The 13,169-nt window shown below is 31.1% G+C and overlaps 1 protein-coding gene across 1 annotated transcript in view; it reads left to right on the forward strand.

The window, feature by feature from the left end:
* Nucleotides 1–2,454: 2,454 nt before the first annotated feature.
* LOC129230564 (small subunit processome component 20 homolog) overlaps nt 2,455–13,169 on the forward strand; it is a 141,772-nt gene continuing 131,057 nt past the window's right edge. Inside the window, exons 1-4 of the mRNA XM_054864969.1 lie at nt 2,455–2,588; nt 5,000–5,147; nt 6,445–6,506; nt 11,532–11,602. Of these exons, the coding sequence (XP_054720944.1) occupies nt 2,544–2,588; nt 5,000–5,147; nt 6,445–6,506; nt 11,532–11,602 (326 nt within the window). The 5' untranslated portion in view covers nt 2,455–2,543. The remainder of the gene's footprint in view (nt 2,589–4,999; nt 5,148–6,444; nt 6,507–11,531; nt 11,603–13,169) is intronic.

Raw genomic sequence — 13,169 nt, forward strand, 5'->3', positions numbered from 1 at the left:
GCGTATTCGAGCGCTGGAGTTCCGAATTCAAAGTGACACGTTTTATCTTCTCCCGTCGTTCCGAACGGGCGGAAAAAAAGCTTTCCTCCGTCTGTGACGTCATGTCTGGATTTTGATTGGATGTTTCGCTGTATCTATTTTAAGTAAGGTTTCTTCTTCTTCTTTTTTTTTTTTTTTTTTTTTGGCAAGCGCCACTTTCTGCACACTACGGGGAACAAGAAGAGAGCTTTTTTGAGCTATTTAATTAAAAGAATAAAGCGCACAGTTTGAAAACTAGAGATAGATCTAAAAATATATTTTACTCAAAATAATATTGATATACACAGATATAGAGTGTTTTAAAACCGCCGCCAATTTTATTTAATAGCCGCCGAAGCGGCAATCTTGGCATAAAAAGGCGAATGATAATATTGATACAGAGAGTTATAGATTGATTTATACCATCGCCAAATTTATTCAACCAGCCGCCGAAGGCGGCAACCTTGGCGTATAAAGGCGAACCAGCTAGTCGCCGCAGGCGGCTGCTACTGATATAACTAAATGGAGATTTAAAGCACGATAAAGTATTTTTGTAGGCCGTATTTTGTATTTTTATAATTTTCTTTCTTGCAGTTGCATTTTCAAAATAATCGTTTGAATAATTCAAAATACAATTTTTACTGCGATTTTTTAAAGATTCCTTTTTCAGTTTTATCTGGAAGATTAACTGTGAAAAAATATAGTTTCCACAAATACAAGAGCTATTCGGAACTCCAGCGCTCGAATACGCTACCTTGCGGTGATTTACAAAACTGCAAATGAAACTAAAACTTTGCCACGTTGCGTTCCATATGTGTCTGTTGTCGTAAACACAGGCAGTTTGTTCTGAGTATTTATTAACGCAATCGATGAGTTTTAGTTTGCTTTCAGCTACAGAAATTAATTCGTCCCTTAGTAGTATTCACGAGCTTCTCAAAATAATGTTAGTTTTCCTTATTTCCTTCTAAAATATGAGTTGATTGAAAATGGTGAAAGCGAAAACTGGATTAATAAACTTGGATAACGTTATACAAGGTAAAATTTTTTATTGTTTTGTATGAATTTGTAAGAATATGAGTTTTTTTTATCTTAAATTAATTTAACTAACCATCTTTTACAGCAGCATTTAGTTGGAATGGACGGTATGCAAAATATTTTCTTGAATATAATATCGTAGAACAAAATGAAAAATGTTTCACCGAGAAAGAATTTACTTTATTCCTTTTATTCTCAGCTGAAAGGTTTCGCCAAATTTGTTTAGGGTTATAGTTTTAGTATTGTGCGAGCAAAGTAGTCTTGGCGAGATTTCGCGTTTCTAGTTAAACCATTTTTAATTTTTATCTTGAGTGGAATAAAATGGTAGTAAGATTACAGAATTCGATAAGTAAAAAGAAATAATGGTCAATCAACTGAAAAGAAAACTACCAGCATATATCCGTAAGAATTTTGTAGATGATTTGCATAACTTGACATAATTAAATCGTAACTCAGAAATTAGAAAAATCGAAACAGAAAAATTTTAAATTAACCGATTCGGGAATTCGAGAGAAATAACTCAGCTACAAATATAAAACAATAAACGCTAGCCAAGCAAGGCAAAGAAGTATCATCTTCTTTCGATAATAATTTGTAATGTCACATTGAATTTTCTAGCATTAATTGTTGTTCTTGTCAGGCCACAATTATTATTTAGTTTTATCAAGAATTGATAAATATCGAACTCAAAATCGTGGAAATAGCTGCTTAGAACTACGAACTACGATTCGATTCGATTCAGAGTCACAACTGACTTCAACTGCATTTATGTCGAGGACTGCATACTAAGTGCCTTGCCTCCATTATTTTTTTATACCGATAGATGGCAGCACCATCACCGGATCGAGCAGTTAATGAGAATTTAGAACTAGTGCAAGAGCTAATAGCTACCTGGTGCTAGCACCCCCAGAGGTATCGTTTCACTTGGAGGACATTGAGACCACGAGCATATTTAACGTCGCCCAGTCCCCTTTAATGACGACGGTGGGTCTTCGACCAGCAAGGATCGAAGCTACCACGGCCCTACGAACTACGTAGTTTGCATTAATCTTTGACGTTTAGTAATGCTTCTTGAATTCTCATTTCTTTCTACGTGGGCCAGAATATCCACAAGACTTTGAAAATTAATTTAAAAAGAATAAAGCGAAAAATATCATACATACGAACAAAAATCACAACACTTTTAGCATTTTCTTCGTTACCACATGCGTTTATTTTAGTTTTTATGTCGGCCATTAGACAGTGACTGCAGTGCCTCCTATAGTTTGTTGGAGTTTCGAATCGTCATCTTATCGTATTTCTTCTCTTGCAAGCGAAAATCAAAATAGGATAAGAGGAGGGGCCCGCCACCTAAATCTCTCATTGTGTTTCGCGCAATTGGACCTAATGTAATGTAGAAGGAACTACACGTGCGCGAAAGCAAAAAATGTATTAAAATACTATCTTTAAATTTGAAACGTGCACATTTGTTTTAAAGAACGATCAAAAAAATGAAAGATAAACCAGTTTCACACAAACACCAGAACACATTTCATGTGAGTAGATTGTTTTTTGATTCATTTAGAAATGATTTCGTAGAATTACTTGAAAATTCTCAGTTTTCACTTTATGAATGCTTTATAAGCCAACTTGCTGATTGAACTTATGCTATTTATCTTTTACTATACCCTCTTGTGGATTATTTTTTACGAAAATTAGATAAAAATGCTATTATGTTTTACTGTTAAACCCGATATATGTAGCAGCGCTACAGTGCGTCGTAGATTCTTGCAAAACTCTGCAGATTATTTCTTAGTTGGGGTTAGAAGAAAACACTGAAAAATCAAGGGTAAACGAAGACTCCCAGCTTAATAAAGAATAGTACGCATTTCCTGGGATCTAATGCACATTTCTGGGTGCTGATTCAGATTTTACGTTAGTTCATTTTGCAGACAATTTTTTTATTTTAATTTGCCTTGCAGACGGCTAAATAAATTCTGCTACCGGGCAGCTAAATTCTTCTTGAACTATGAATATATGTAAGAACAAGCATGGTATTTTGAATTTATCCAGAGGAAAAGAAATGAAGCTATATAAAAGTAAAACTCACTTATGGAACAGCCCTTGGGGGTCATGGTGTACTGTACCCATCTCAGTTTTTGCGACTGGGGGATTTGTGTTGCAAGGCGCATTGCTTGGGTTAGGTGATCAGCCAAACGCAGAATCCCCAGGGTTTAGTTCCCAAGCAAACTTGGTGGTATTTTTATTGACCCACTAGAGGGATGAAAGACTGAGTAAATCATGCCCAACCTGGGAGTTGAACCCAGGTCCATGCTACTACTAAGCCACTAGGCTTCCAAATTTTTCAAATGCAGGAAGGGAGGTAATTGACCCTCTTAATAGAAGGGTCAGTAGCCGTGTTCACAACTTACTTTTCAACCCGTAAATCCCCACTTTGGCTTTGCAAAAAAAAGATTGAAAAATTTCCCGTTTCCATGTAAAAAGAGGTTCTCCCATTTTACCAGAGAAAGCGTTTTTTACCCAGCATCCTTAGCGGCTAGTAGACGAACTTGTTTCGCGTGATGCATTCTGGGTAAAAACACCGCTTTCACTCCAGAAGCTAGCAGGAGGAGAAAAAAATCCACATTTTCCCTGCAAATAACCGGAATGCGGTGAAAAGCGGTTTTTTCCGGGGTCGAAAGTGTCCATGGAAACGGCCCTATTGTATGAGCCCATAAAGGAAGAAATATTCTTAGTGATCCTGCTTCCTATGCATACTTTAATGTTGAAGCATTTCTATCCTTTGCTACCATTTTAAACTGCAGTGTTACATCAGTAATTTTTTTTTTTTTTTTTTTTGTGTTGTGTAATTTTTTTTATAGAAAGTTATTGCGCATGGCTATTCTTGTTAAAACCTAAAATAAACCTAAAATTAATACTGTATATACTGGCAAATTAGTCAATTTTCGCGTATAAGTCCACCTCCCTAGTTTTAGGAGGAAAATCAGGAAAAAATCGAAAAACCTGCGTATAAGTGGAGCCCCTACTTTCAGAAAAAATTGGGAACATTTTGCCATTAATTTTTAATATATAAATTTTGTAAAAATAAGGAAATTGAAATTCAATGAACATTTTTGTTAAAAAATGTTCGATTATTATTCTTTTGCACAAAAAGGGTTGAATTCTGCGATACGATTTTTGTAAACGATTTCAATTTTCCTATTATGACTTTTGTTATTTATCAATTTTATTTTGAAAAAATTTCAATAAAATTCTGTGCTGTAGCCATATTATAATTTTTTTTTTTTTTTAATGAGCATTAATTCACAATTATCAGGAAAATTCTCGAATATGACGATTCCCGTACTTTTTGCGTAGTCAGACGTTTACTGGAATTATTTAGTCTTAATTACACAGTTAGACCATGTAAAATTATAGCTGAATGTGTTATTATTTACTTCTATAGCATCTGTTTAAAAGTGTTGGACTAAAAACGAAAAAATGTTCACGTTTTCAAGTGTCCATAAATAAAAATTATCTGAATATATTTAACAGTAGTATTTATACTACATCTGCTTTTAAAAAATCACTATTGCCATGTATGTAATTAGTTTAAAATTAACAAGATTCTAAGGTTATAGTTAAAATTAATTTTTGTGTCTTTATTACACAGTTAGACCATGTAAAATTATAGCTGAATGTGTTATTATTTACTTCTATAGCATCTGTTTAAAAGTGTTGGACTAAAAACGAAAAAATGTTCACGTTTTCAAGTGTCCATAAATAAAAATTATCTGTATATATTTAACAGTAGTATTTATACTACATCTGCTTTTAAAAAATCACTATTGCCATGTATGTAATTAGTTTAAAATTAACAAGATTCTAAGGTTATAGTTAAAATTAATTTCTGTACCCTTATTAGTCTGTATATTGCTTGTATTTAACTAAAATTTTTCATATTCAGTTTTTGACCTTTGCTGAGCGAATCAGCAAAATTAACATAGATGTTATTCACCAAATACGGAAAACTTCATCCTGCCCTGAAGAGCAAAATACATTTTTCCTAGAAGCAATTGAGAAATGGGTTGATCTCAATTACTCTCAAGATTACAGTAAGTAATTTTTTTTTAAATATTATGTGATATTTTGATTGCTACTTGAAGAGAATTGTTGGTTTCAAGGCTTAAATTTATAATTTGTAACAAATGAGATGTGAAATCTCTGTAGTTGATAAAACTTATTGTGGTTTGTAAATAGCTTGAAATCCATCAAATATTTTAAAACTTCACTCAAAAATAGATTGAAATAAAGGAGCTAAGCTCTATGAGCTCCCACAAAAGTTAAGTACTTGTTGTTTTTTTTTAAGTTTATTTAAAATTTTAACTTTGTTTTTTCTTTTCAAAATCACAATAAAAGTTTTTTATTTTTTTTTTTTGGTTTTGAGGTTTTTAATGGAAGCAATTTATTTTTCACTTTTTTACTATGCATGTTCATGCATTGATTTTTGCTCATGCTTGTATTATATATATATATATATATATATATATATATATATATATATATATATATTATAATAATAATAATAATAAAAGTGAAAAATATTGAAAAGACCACACCAAAAGCCCATAGATGCGCAACGCAGCAAAACTAAAAAGCCAAGTAAATACAAAATTAAGCAAACAAAATTTCAAATATTAAACAAATTATATAAAATTAATGATGATAAAAAGGAAAATTGCAAACAGCTATTAAATAGGAAAAGATAAAGTATGAATCCAGAGTTTTTTGGTCTGTTGACCACAATTAATGAATCCTCCACGGCTGATGAGCTCTGGATTCATACTTTATCTTTTCCTATTTAATAGCTGTTTGCAATTTTCCTTTTTATCATCATTAATTTTATATAATTTGTTTAATATTTGAAATTTTGTTTGCTTAATTATATATATATATATATATATATATATTTATATATATATATATTATATGTATGTTTCAAAATATAAATTTTGTTGTTAAACAGCAATAGATATGAAAATAATAACAATTATTATAACAACTTAGCTGCTCTATTCTAAGTTTCATCGTTATGAAAGTGTTATTAAAATTTTAAACATCATTTACTAAGGTATAATAATAAATGCTTTTAGCATTATAATAAAAATCTATCACAAAATTGCTCTAGTAAATACCATTGGATCTACATTCCTGACATATTTATTGTTGAACATACACATCAAAAACAAATATGACAGTTAACTTTGTTAATTGTTAATTTTATTGTACCACTACGAAGAAACTGTATTATATGTAATGAAGTAAAATTATCTATAGTTATTTGAAATATTTTTACTTGTGTTCTATATTTCATTGTTTTTGGTTTTATTTAAATAATTTTGCTTTTTATAGCTGAGCTTCAAAAAGAAATTGGATCTGAGATTAGAAACTTGTCACAAATTGTTTTTAGACAGGTAAATATGTATACAAATATTGTTAATTAACATTTGAAGGGCTTGGACATAAATAGTGGTATCTAACAAAATTGTACAAATTGAGTTATTTGGTGAAAACAATGGTATGCGGTCATATAAACTGAAATCTTATACAGTTTTGATGTTTCCCTCATAAATGGCGGCACAAAGTAATAACCGATTTCTGCAGTGTAGCATTGCATTCATGTAGATAGTGGTAAGTGATAAAAATGGTGGAAAGTGAACATGTGGCCGGCACTTCTGGTGGCAATAATAGGTGTGAAATTTCGGCTAAATATAGTGAAAGCAGTGTTCGCGCTCAACTATCCGTAACTTGGGTTCCCAGGGACCCATTAATGAAATAGATTTGGGTCCTTTCGTAGAAAAAATGCGTCCCTTAAATTTTAAACAGAAAATCTTAGCATATAATTGAATAATATACAACTATTTATACTTAGGGAAAAGAAACTATCCACATAGTTATTTAAAAAGGTATGAAATAAACTAAATTGGTTAATTTTGCCCTTTTTTCTGTGATTATCATATTTTTAAATAATACACTTGCAAGACTTAGTTATTTGAGAAACTATTTAGTTAGTTACAGTGAGGTAAACTCAAAATTTACTTTAAAGTTGGATTTTGCCATGAAATAAAAAACAAATGCCTTTGATTGATCAAGCAGAAAGCACTCCCTTAACCTTTGCTTTCATAAACATTTTTCTAGGTGAAAAAAAGCAAACAGCCCCCCCCCCCCCCAATCCATGAATTATCATTGGCGATTTCATAGAAATAGAAAAAAATCGCAAGCGAATTAACCCAACGAAAAAAATCGCGATCGCAAAAACGAAACATTTTCTCACATGAGTATGAAAATTGCTCATTTGCAATCTTAAATTAGAAAATTTGACTTCATTTGACCCTTTAAAAATATCTGTGTTGGCTTTCGTGCTATTTTTAAAATCTCGCCATTTTCAAAATGGCGCGATCGATTAATACGTGACTTTTGCAAGTCCAAATAAAAATAGCCCATCAGAAATAGGTGAATTACTAGAAAGTGAGCTAGGTTAAAGTGCTTTTGTATAAAATGCATATTCATAAGCAATTTAACAAGAAAAATGTGGAAGTTCAGAACTTTGTGTTTTGCGCGATCGGGAAAATGTTCGCCATTTTTTTTCACCCCTCTTTTTATTGAGGATGCAAGATAATGATTTTTAAAAGTAATTCTGGTTACATGAATGCAAAATAGATAAGCTTTTACTACTTAGTTGTCCTGTATTAATCCTGAAGATTGCATTGAAACCACTGTTACTTTTGATCTTTGTTGTTGTTTTTAGGAATTTCCCCAAGGTAAAAGTTGAGGGAGAACATATTCTTAGAATACAGTACAATGGGCTATTTATGAACAGGCAATATTTTGCTCCTTGAGCTCTGCCCAGGAGGTCACTGTAAGCTCCAGTCTTATCACTAAAATTCTATTGACTGGTCAACAATAGGGGTGTGTTTGAATAGCTGATAAAGAGAAAGGGTCATTTTAATCCTTTTCTGTTGATTCTCCTGGTTATTGAAGCTTAAAAGCATTCACAGATAGATCTTCAGCATTTTCCACGATTTTTTTCTGGTTTTTATCTTTAGGGTGTTCTGGGTCCCTAGGACCCGAATTTTTGCGGAAATTGCCTCCCTTTCCCGCGAATTTGCGTAAAAAACCCGCTATAGCGCGTAAACGCGAACCCTGGAAAGTGATTTTGATTCCGATTAAGAGAATACATCCCTAGTGATGATGGATCTAAAGTTAAGGTAGGAATGATTATTATTTTAGGTATTTTAATATTTCTATGCAGCATGTAAACAATGTTATGTGTAATTCAGATACTATTTTCTATGTACCTATGCCTTAAGAGTATGACTGGATGTAAACAATGTTATGTGTATTCACATACCATTTTTTACATGCACTTAGAGTCCAGCTGATAAGTTGTCATAATATGTTCCATATAAATGAAACATAGAAGGTGTAACTTCAACAAGCTTTGCCAACACCGAAGCTTTCAACCGGACCAACGTTCTACAAAAAGAAAATGTTTTGTTACAACTTCAGCGTCCATCGCCTGCATCCTTCACAAGGATATTTTTACACGTGGGACAAATCAACAGCTGAAAGGGGGTTGATGAAATAGGAAGCTGTCTATTGGAGACTTTTTCGAAACATAATGTCAAAGCTGCAAAGTTGATTGCCATTTCAGACAATTGTGGGAGCCAAAACAAAAATTGTTCTTTAGTATCAGTGTGACTTGGCCCATTTCCAGTATATTTATACTCCCGATGAATGGGAAAATGTTCTCAGATCTGCTCAAAAGAAAACATTATTCGTTGTTTACGGAATGAATCATAATAATTTTTTGAAGGTGTTTAGTATAAAACAACATTTTCAGCAACCAAAAGCATCTTAAGAAAATGGTGTAAGGAACATCCTAAAGATGCGGTTGTCTTCAGAAGACCTCCATAAAATAGAGATATCAAATACATATTCAGGCTTATTTACTTCTGTTTCTCTTACAAAAAGAGGAAGACCAATGAACCTCAAAGATCTTCTCGTTCAAGATTTGGAAAAGAAGTACAGTTCCAAAGCTACCAATTGATCAGGGAAAACTTGAACACATCCTCTCTTCATGTAATACACCGCCAGCTCAGTCAATTCCTGCTGAGGATTGCAGTTTCAGGCTTATTAGCACTCATCAGCCCGATTTAGGAAGCAACTGAGCTGGAGGTGGAAAACCTCTTAAGGAAGCCAAGAGTGCCGAACAAACTGGTAGCTAATACTGAATTAGCACCGACCAGACGAGTGACTGAAGCAATGGTTCGGTACAACGCGAATATTGAAGGCAAGGCATGGCAGGGTTCTGTTTTTTGCCGGGACAGTGGAAAAAACCACGGCAAAAATGGAAAAAACCGGCAAAAATGGAAAAAATGGCAAAAACCTAATTGCAAATAAAGTAGCATTATATTGTTAATCAAGAAATACTGACAATATAACATAAATAATGCACTTTAATATTTTAGTTATGTCTCTCCATGTTACTTCTAATTTATAAGGTAAAAAATAAATAAAAAACAAATGTTGGGATTGCAAAACTTAAGATTTTTAATGTTTGCTAAAACAATTTTTTTCAGAATGAGCCAATTCCTTCAATGCTAAAACAAAGAATGTTTACTTAAGCTTAGTAAATTAATAAAAAAAATTGAATTCTAATTATATATATATATTATACATATATTTAATTAATCACTTTTTTTGATCCCACTAAAATTTTTAAGCTATTTAATTAATAACGGAATATTTACTTGAATATAGAAAAATATTAACTTTTCCTCACTAAAGATATAATGCATTTTTTCTCACTTACTGGGAAAATAGATAGCCAAGAGAAGAATTTAAAAAGAAGAAAAAAAAAGCTGATCAATATGTGCATTCTATATTCACTCTACTTTTTAGTAATACTAGCTCACTCTACAGAAAATGGCAAAGCCTTTTATCAATTATCAGTAAGAAGTTACCCTTGTGGGTTCAATGCCAATGTGTTGTTTAGTGTGATAACTCACATGAATTCTTTGGTATGAGGAAGAAAGTGATTATGAAGATGGTATAGACTAATGATGATTTAAGTGATATTTCAATCTAAAGAAATGTGTATTTTGCTTTTTAATTAGTTACATCTTGATTAAGTATACTTTATATAGATATTTAGTATTCTGTAAAAAATGCTATAATAAATAAGCTAATTGCATTTTTATTGTAAGTTAATTATTTGTCTTAGATGTTACAAACTGAAATTTTACGTTAATGTTTAAAAATTCAAAAGTAAAAATGCTCCATAACTTTAAAAGTAAGTTAAACCTTAAATTTTTTTTTAACTATAAAGATAATTAAATTTAAATTTTATCAAAATCTTTTCATGCTTTTACTTTTATATAAAAGGGGAAAAAAACTGTCCATAAGTTGTTAACACAAAATCTATTTTTGCCACTTTGGCAAAAACTGGCAAAAACCTATTTTTGCCGGGCGGTAAAAACCGTGGTTTTTTCCATGGTTTTTTCCGCTCCCGGCAAAAACATGGCAACCCTGAGGCATGGTGATTTCAGTATATTATCCTCCAATAACTGGGCGGTAATTTACTGAAAACATCCTCTCTTGTTTAAGATGGATTCCTTCTGTATATCACCCTTTTATACAAAGCTACATTCTAAGTAAACATTACTTAATATTCTTTAGTTTAAAAGTTCTTTGTTATTGTTTTGCTTAGTAAAAGAATTTTTTGAAGTAAACAATAATTTCTACATAGTTTTTTTTTTTTTTTTTTGTAAAAAGTGGCTTATTTTAAATTTAATATATATATATATATATATATATATATATATATATATATATATATATACATTCAGTAAATTACCGCCCAATAGCCAGGGCTAAAGCAGAAATACATGAAATACAACTGAAACAAAATAAAAGAAAATTAGAAAAGAATAAAAGAAATTGAGTAACCCACAAGCCCAATGTTGCGCAAAGCAGCCAAACAAACAGCCAGGTAAATTTTACAAAATGCAAACAATAAACACATAAGATTTCTGGCTTCATCAACTTAGTCTTATTATTAGTTTTAGTATTCTTATTTGTTTAATTTTGTAAGTCCCTTGTTTGTTTATTGTTTGCATTTTGTAACATATATATATATATATATATATATATATATATATATATATATATATATATATATATATATATATATATATACTTGCAAAAATTTAATCAAATATTCTTGAAACACAAAGCACTTAATTTATGTACCCACTTTGTTTTTAAAATCAAAATACTAGCTACAGTAATTTCTCAAACTTTTCGCAAGCTATATCTTTGTTTGTTAAAAATGCTAGTTCCCACTATTTATGCCTGAGCCCTTCATTTATTCAAAATTTCTTCTGCTCTATTTTTTCATTTATAATTATAAATATATGTTTATATTTATTTCTTAGAATGAACTCATTGAAATACTCTTGAAATATTTGCGAAAAGAAGAAAGTTTAGCTCTAGATGCTATTTTAGAGTAAGTTATAACACATTTGAATGTTATTTTGTTGCTTTGTATTTATAGCTTCCATACTTTGTCAATCTATTGTACATTTTTTGGATGTTTTCATTTTTATCTGAATTCTTGAATTTATGTGTAATTTTTTCTGCCCAATTCATCCTAAACTAAATATAACTATCTATTATATGACATAGTAATTAAAATATTCAATGGTTTTTAATATTAAAATGTCAAAACCGAAACAAACGGTAAGTTGAACTTTCGATAAGTCGAAGTTTTTTGTCAGTCTCTTTAGATTAGAGTTATCGCAAATTGACTGTATATTAAAGTCTTTTACAGCTTTGTAAAGATTTTCTTCTCTTGATTATGGTACTATTTCACGATCTAAAACTAAATTACCACCAAACTACTAGAATAATTTGTTTCTAAAAATTGTCAAACTACTATAGTTTTTGTTTATATTATAGTTTTGTATTATATTAAAAATATGAATGTAAAAAAAAATTGCTGAAGTTTTAAAATATAACGGTTTGTATGCTCCGGGAAAACCTGGAATTGTCAGGGAAAATGACAAAGTAAAAATGTCAGAGACTTTTCAAATTTTGTCCCTCAATTTTTATTTCCAAGGGAATTTTGTATCATAAGATCTAATCTTCGTTTTATTGATGTTTCCTGAAAAAAATTGTAAAAATTTTGAGGCAAAATGATTCTGGGAACAAAAAAAATGCCCCCCCCCCCCCAAGAAAAAGTTTCTACAGCCGCCATTTTTGGTCATTCACAAGATGGACATAGACGCGATGCTTAAATGCCTAAGTTTCCAAAACCAAAGCAGAGTTGGATGTTTTCTTTATCTGAAAACTAATGAAAAAAAGAGCAAAATGTGCTGCAAATTGTTTTTTTTTTTTTTTTTTTTTTGAGCAATACGAATTGCTTATTATCCTCACTTGACCGCTATTGACTGGTTCCCTTTTCAATGCTCCCAAGTAATGATCATCTCTAGTAATATAAAGCAACACCTCATCCATATTTGTAATGTATTTCAATTGTTAAATATATTTATTTCTTTCATTTTACACTAACTGCTGAATGGCAACCCCTCATTGTTCAAAAGTAAAAGACGCACGAGATCATGTTCGATAGAGTTTTAATTTAGTTGATCGACGACTTCTTGAGGTGTAACAACATTATGTGTGATGGTAATCAAGTTTGATTGATTTTTGAAATATAATGGAGTCAAATTTATATACAAAATTAGGGTGTTGGTTTATACCTTCCCAACTTCCTCTTTACCTTAGATTAGTTTATCCCTTATAGTTTTGTCATGCCTCGACAAAAACTAACTAATGAAGAACCTGCTATCGGGGTGTTCAAATAGAATCCACTATTTTAATTTTTTTAAAGTTTGACTCGGGGCCCCTGCTGAGCATCAGAAGACCCCCAGGGAATCTGCTGACTATATTTTGAAACCCCTGATCTAACTCATTAATGGTTGTAAATAGTTCAGATTTATATACTTTTTTTTTTTTTTTTGCCAAAAAAGTTAAAATTGTGCATTATAACTTAGTAAGGAAAGTTATTTTTA

Source organism: Uloborus diversus, chromosome 9 (assembly GCF_026930045.1).
Source record: "Uloborus diversus isolate 005 chromosome 9, Udiv.v.3.1, whole genome shotgun sequence".
Lineage (NCBI taxonomy): Eukaryota > Metazoa > Arthropoda > Arachnida > Araneae > Uloboridae > Uloborus > Uloborus diversus.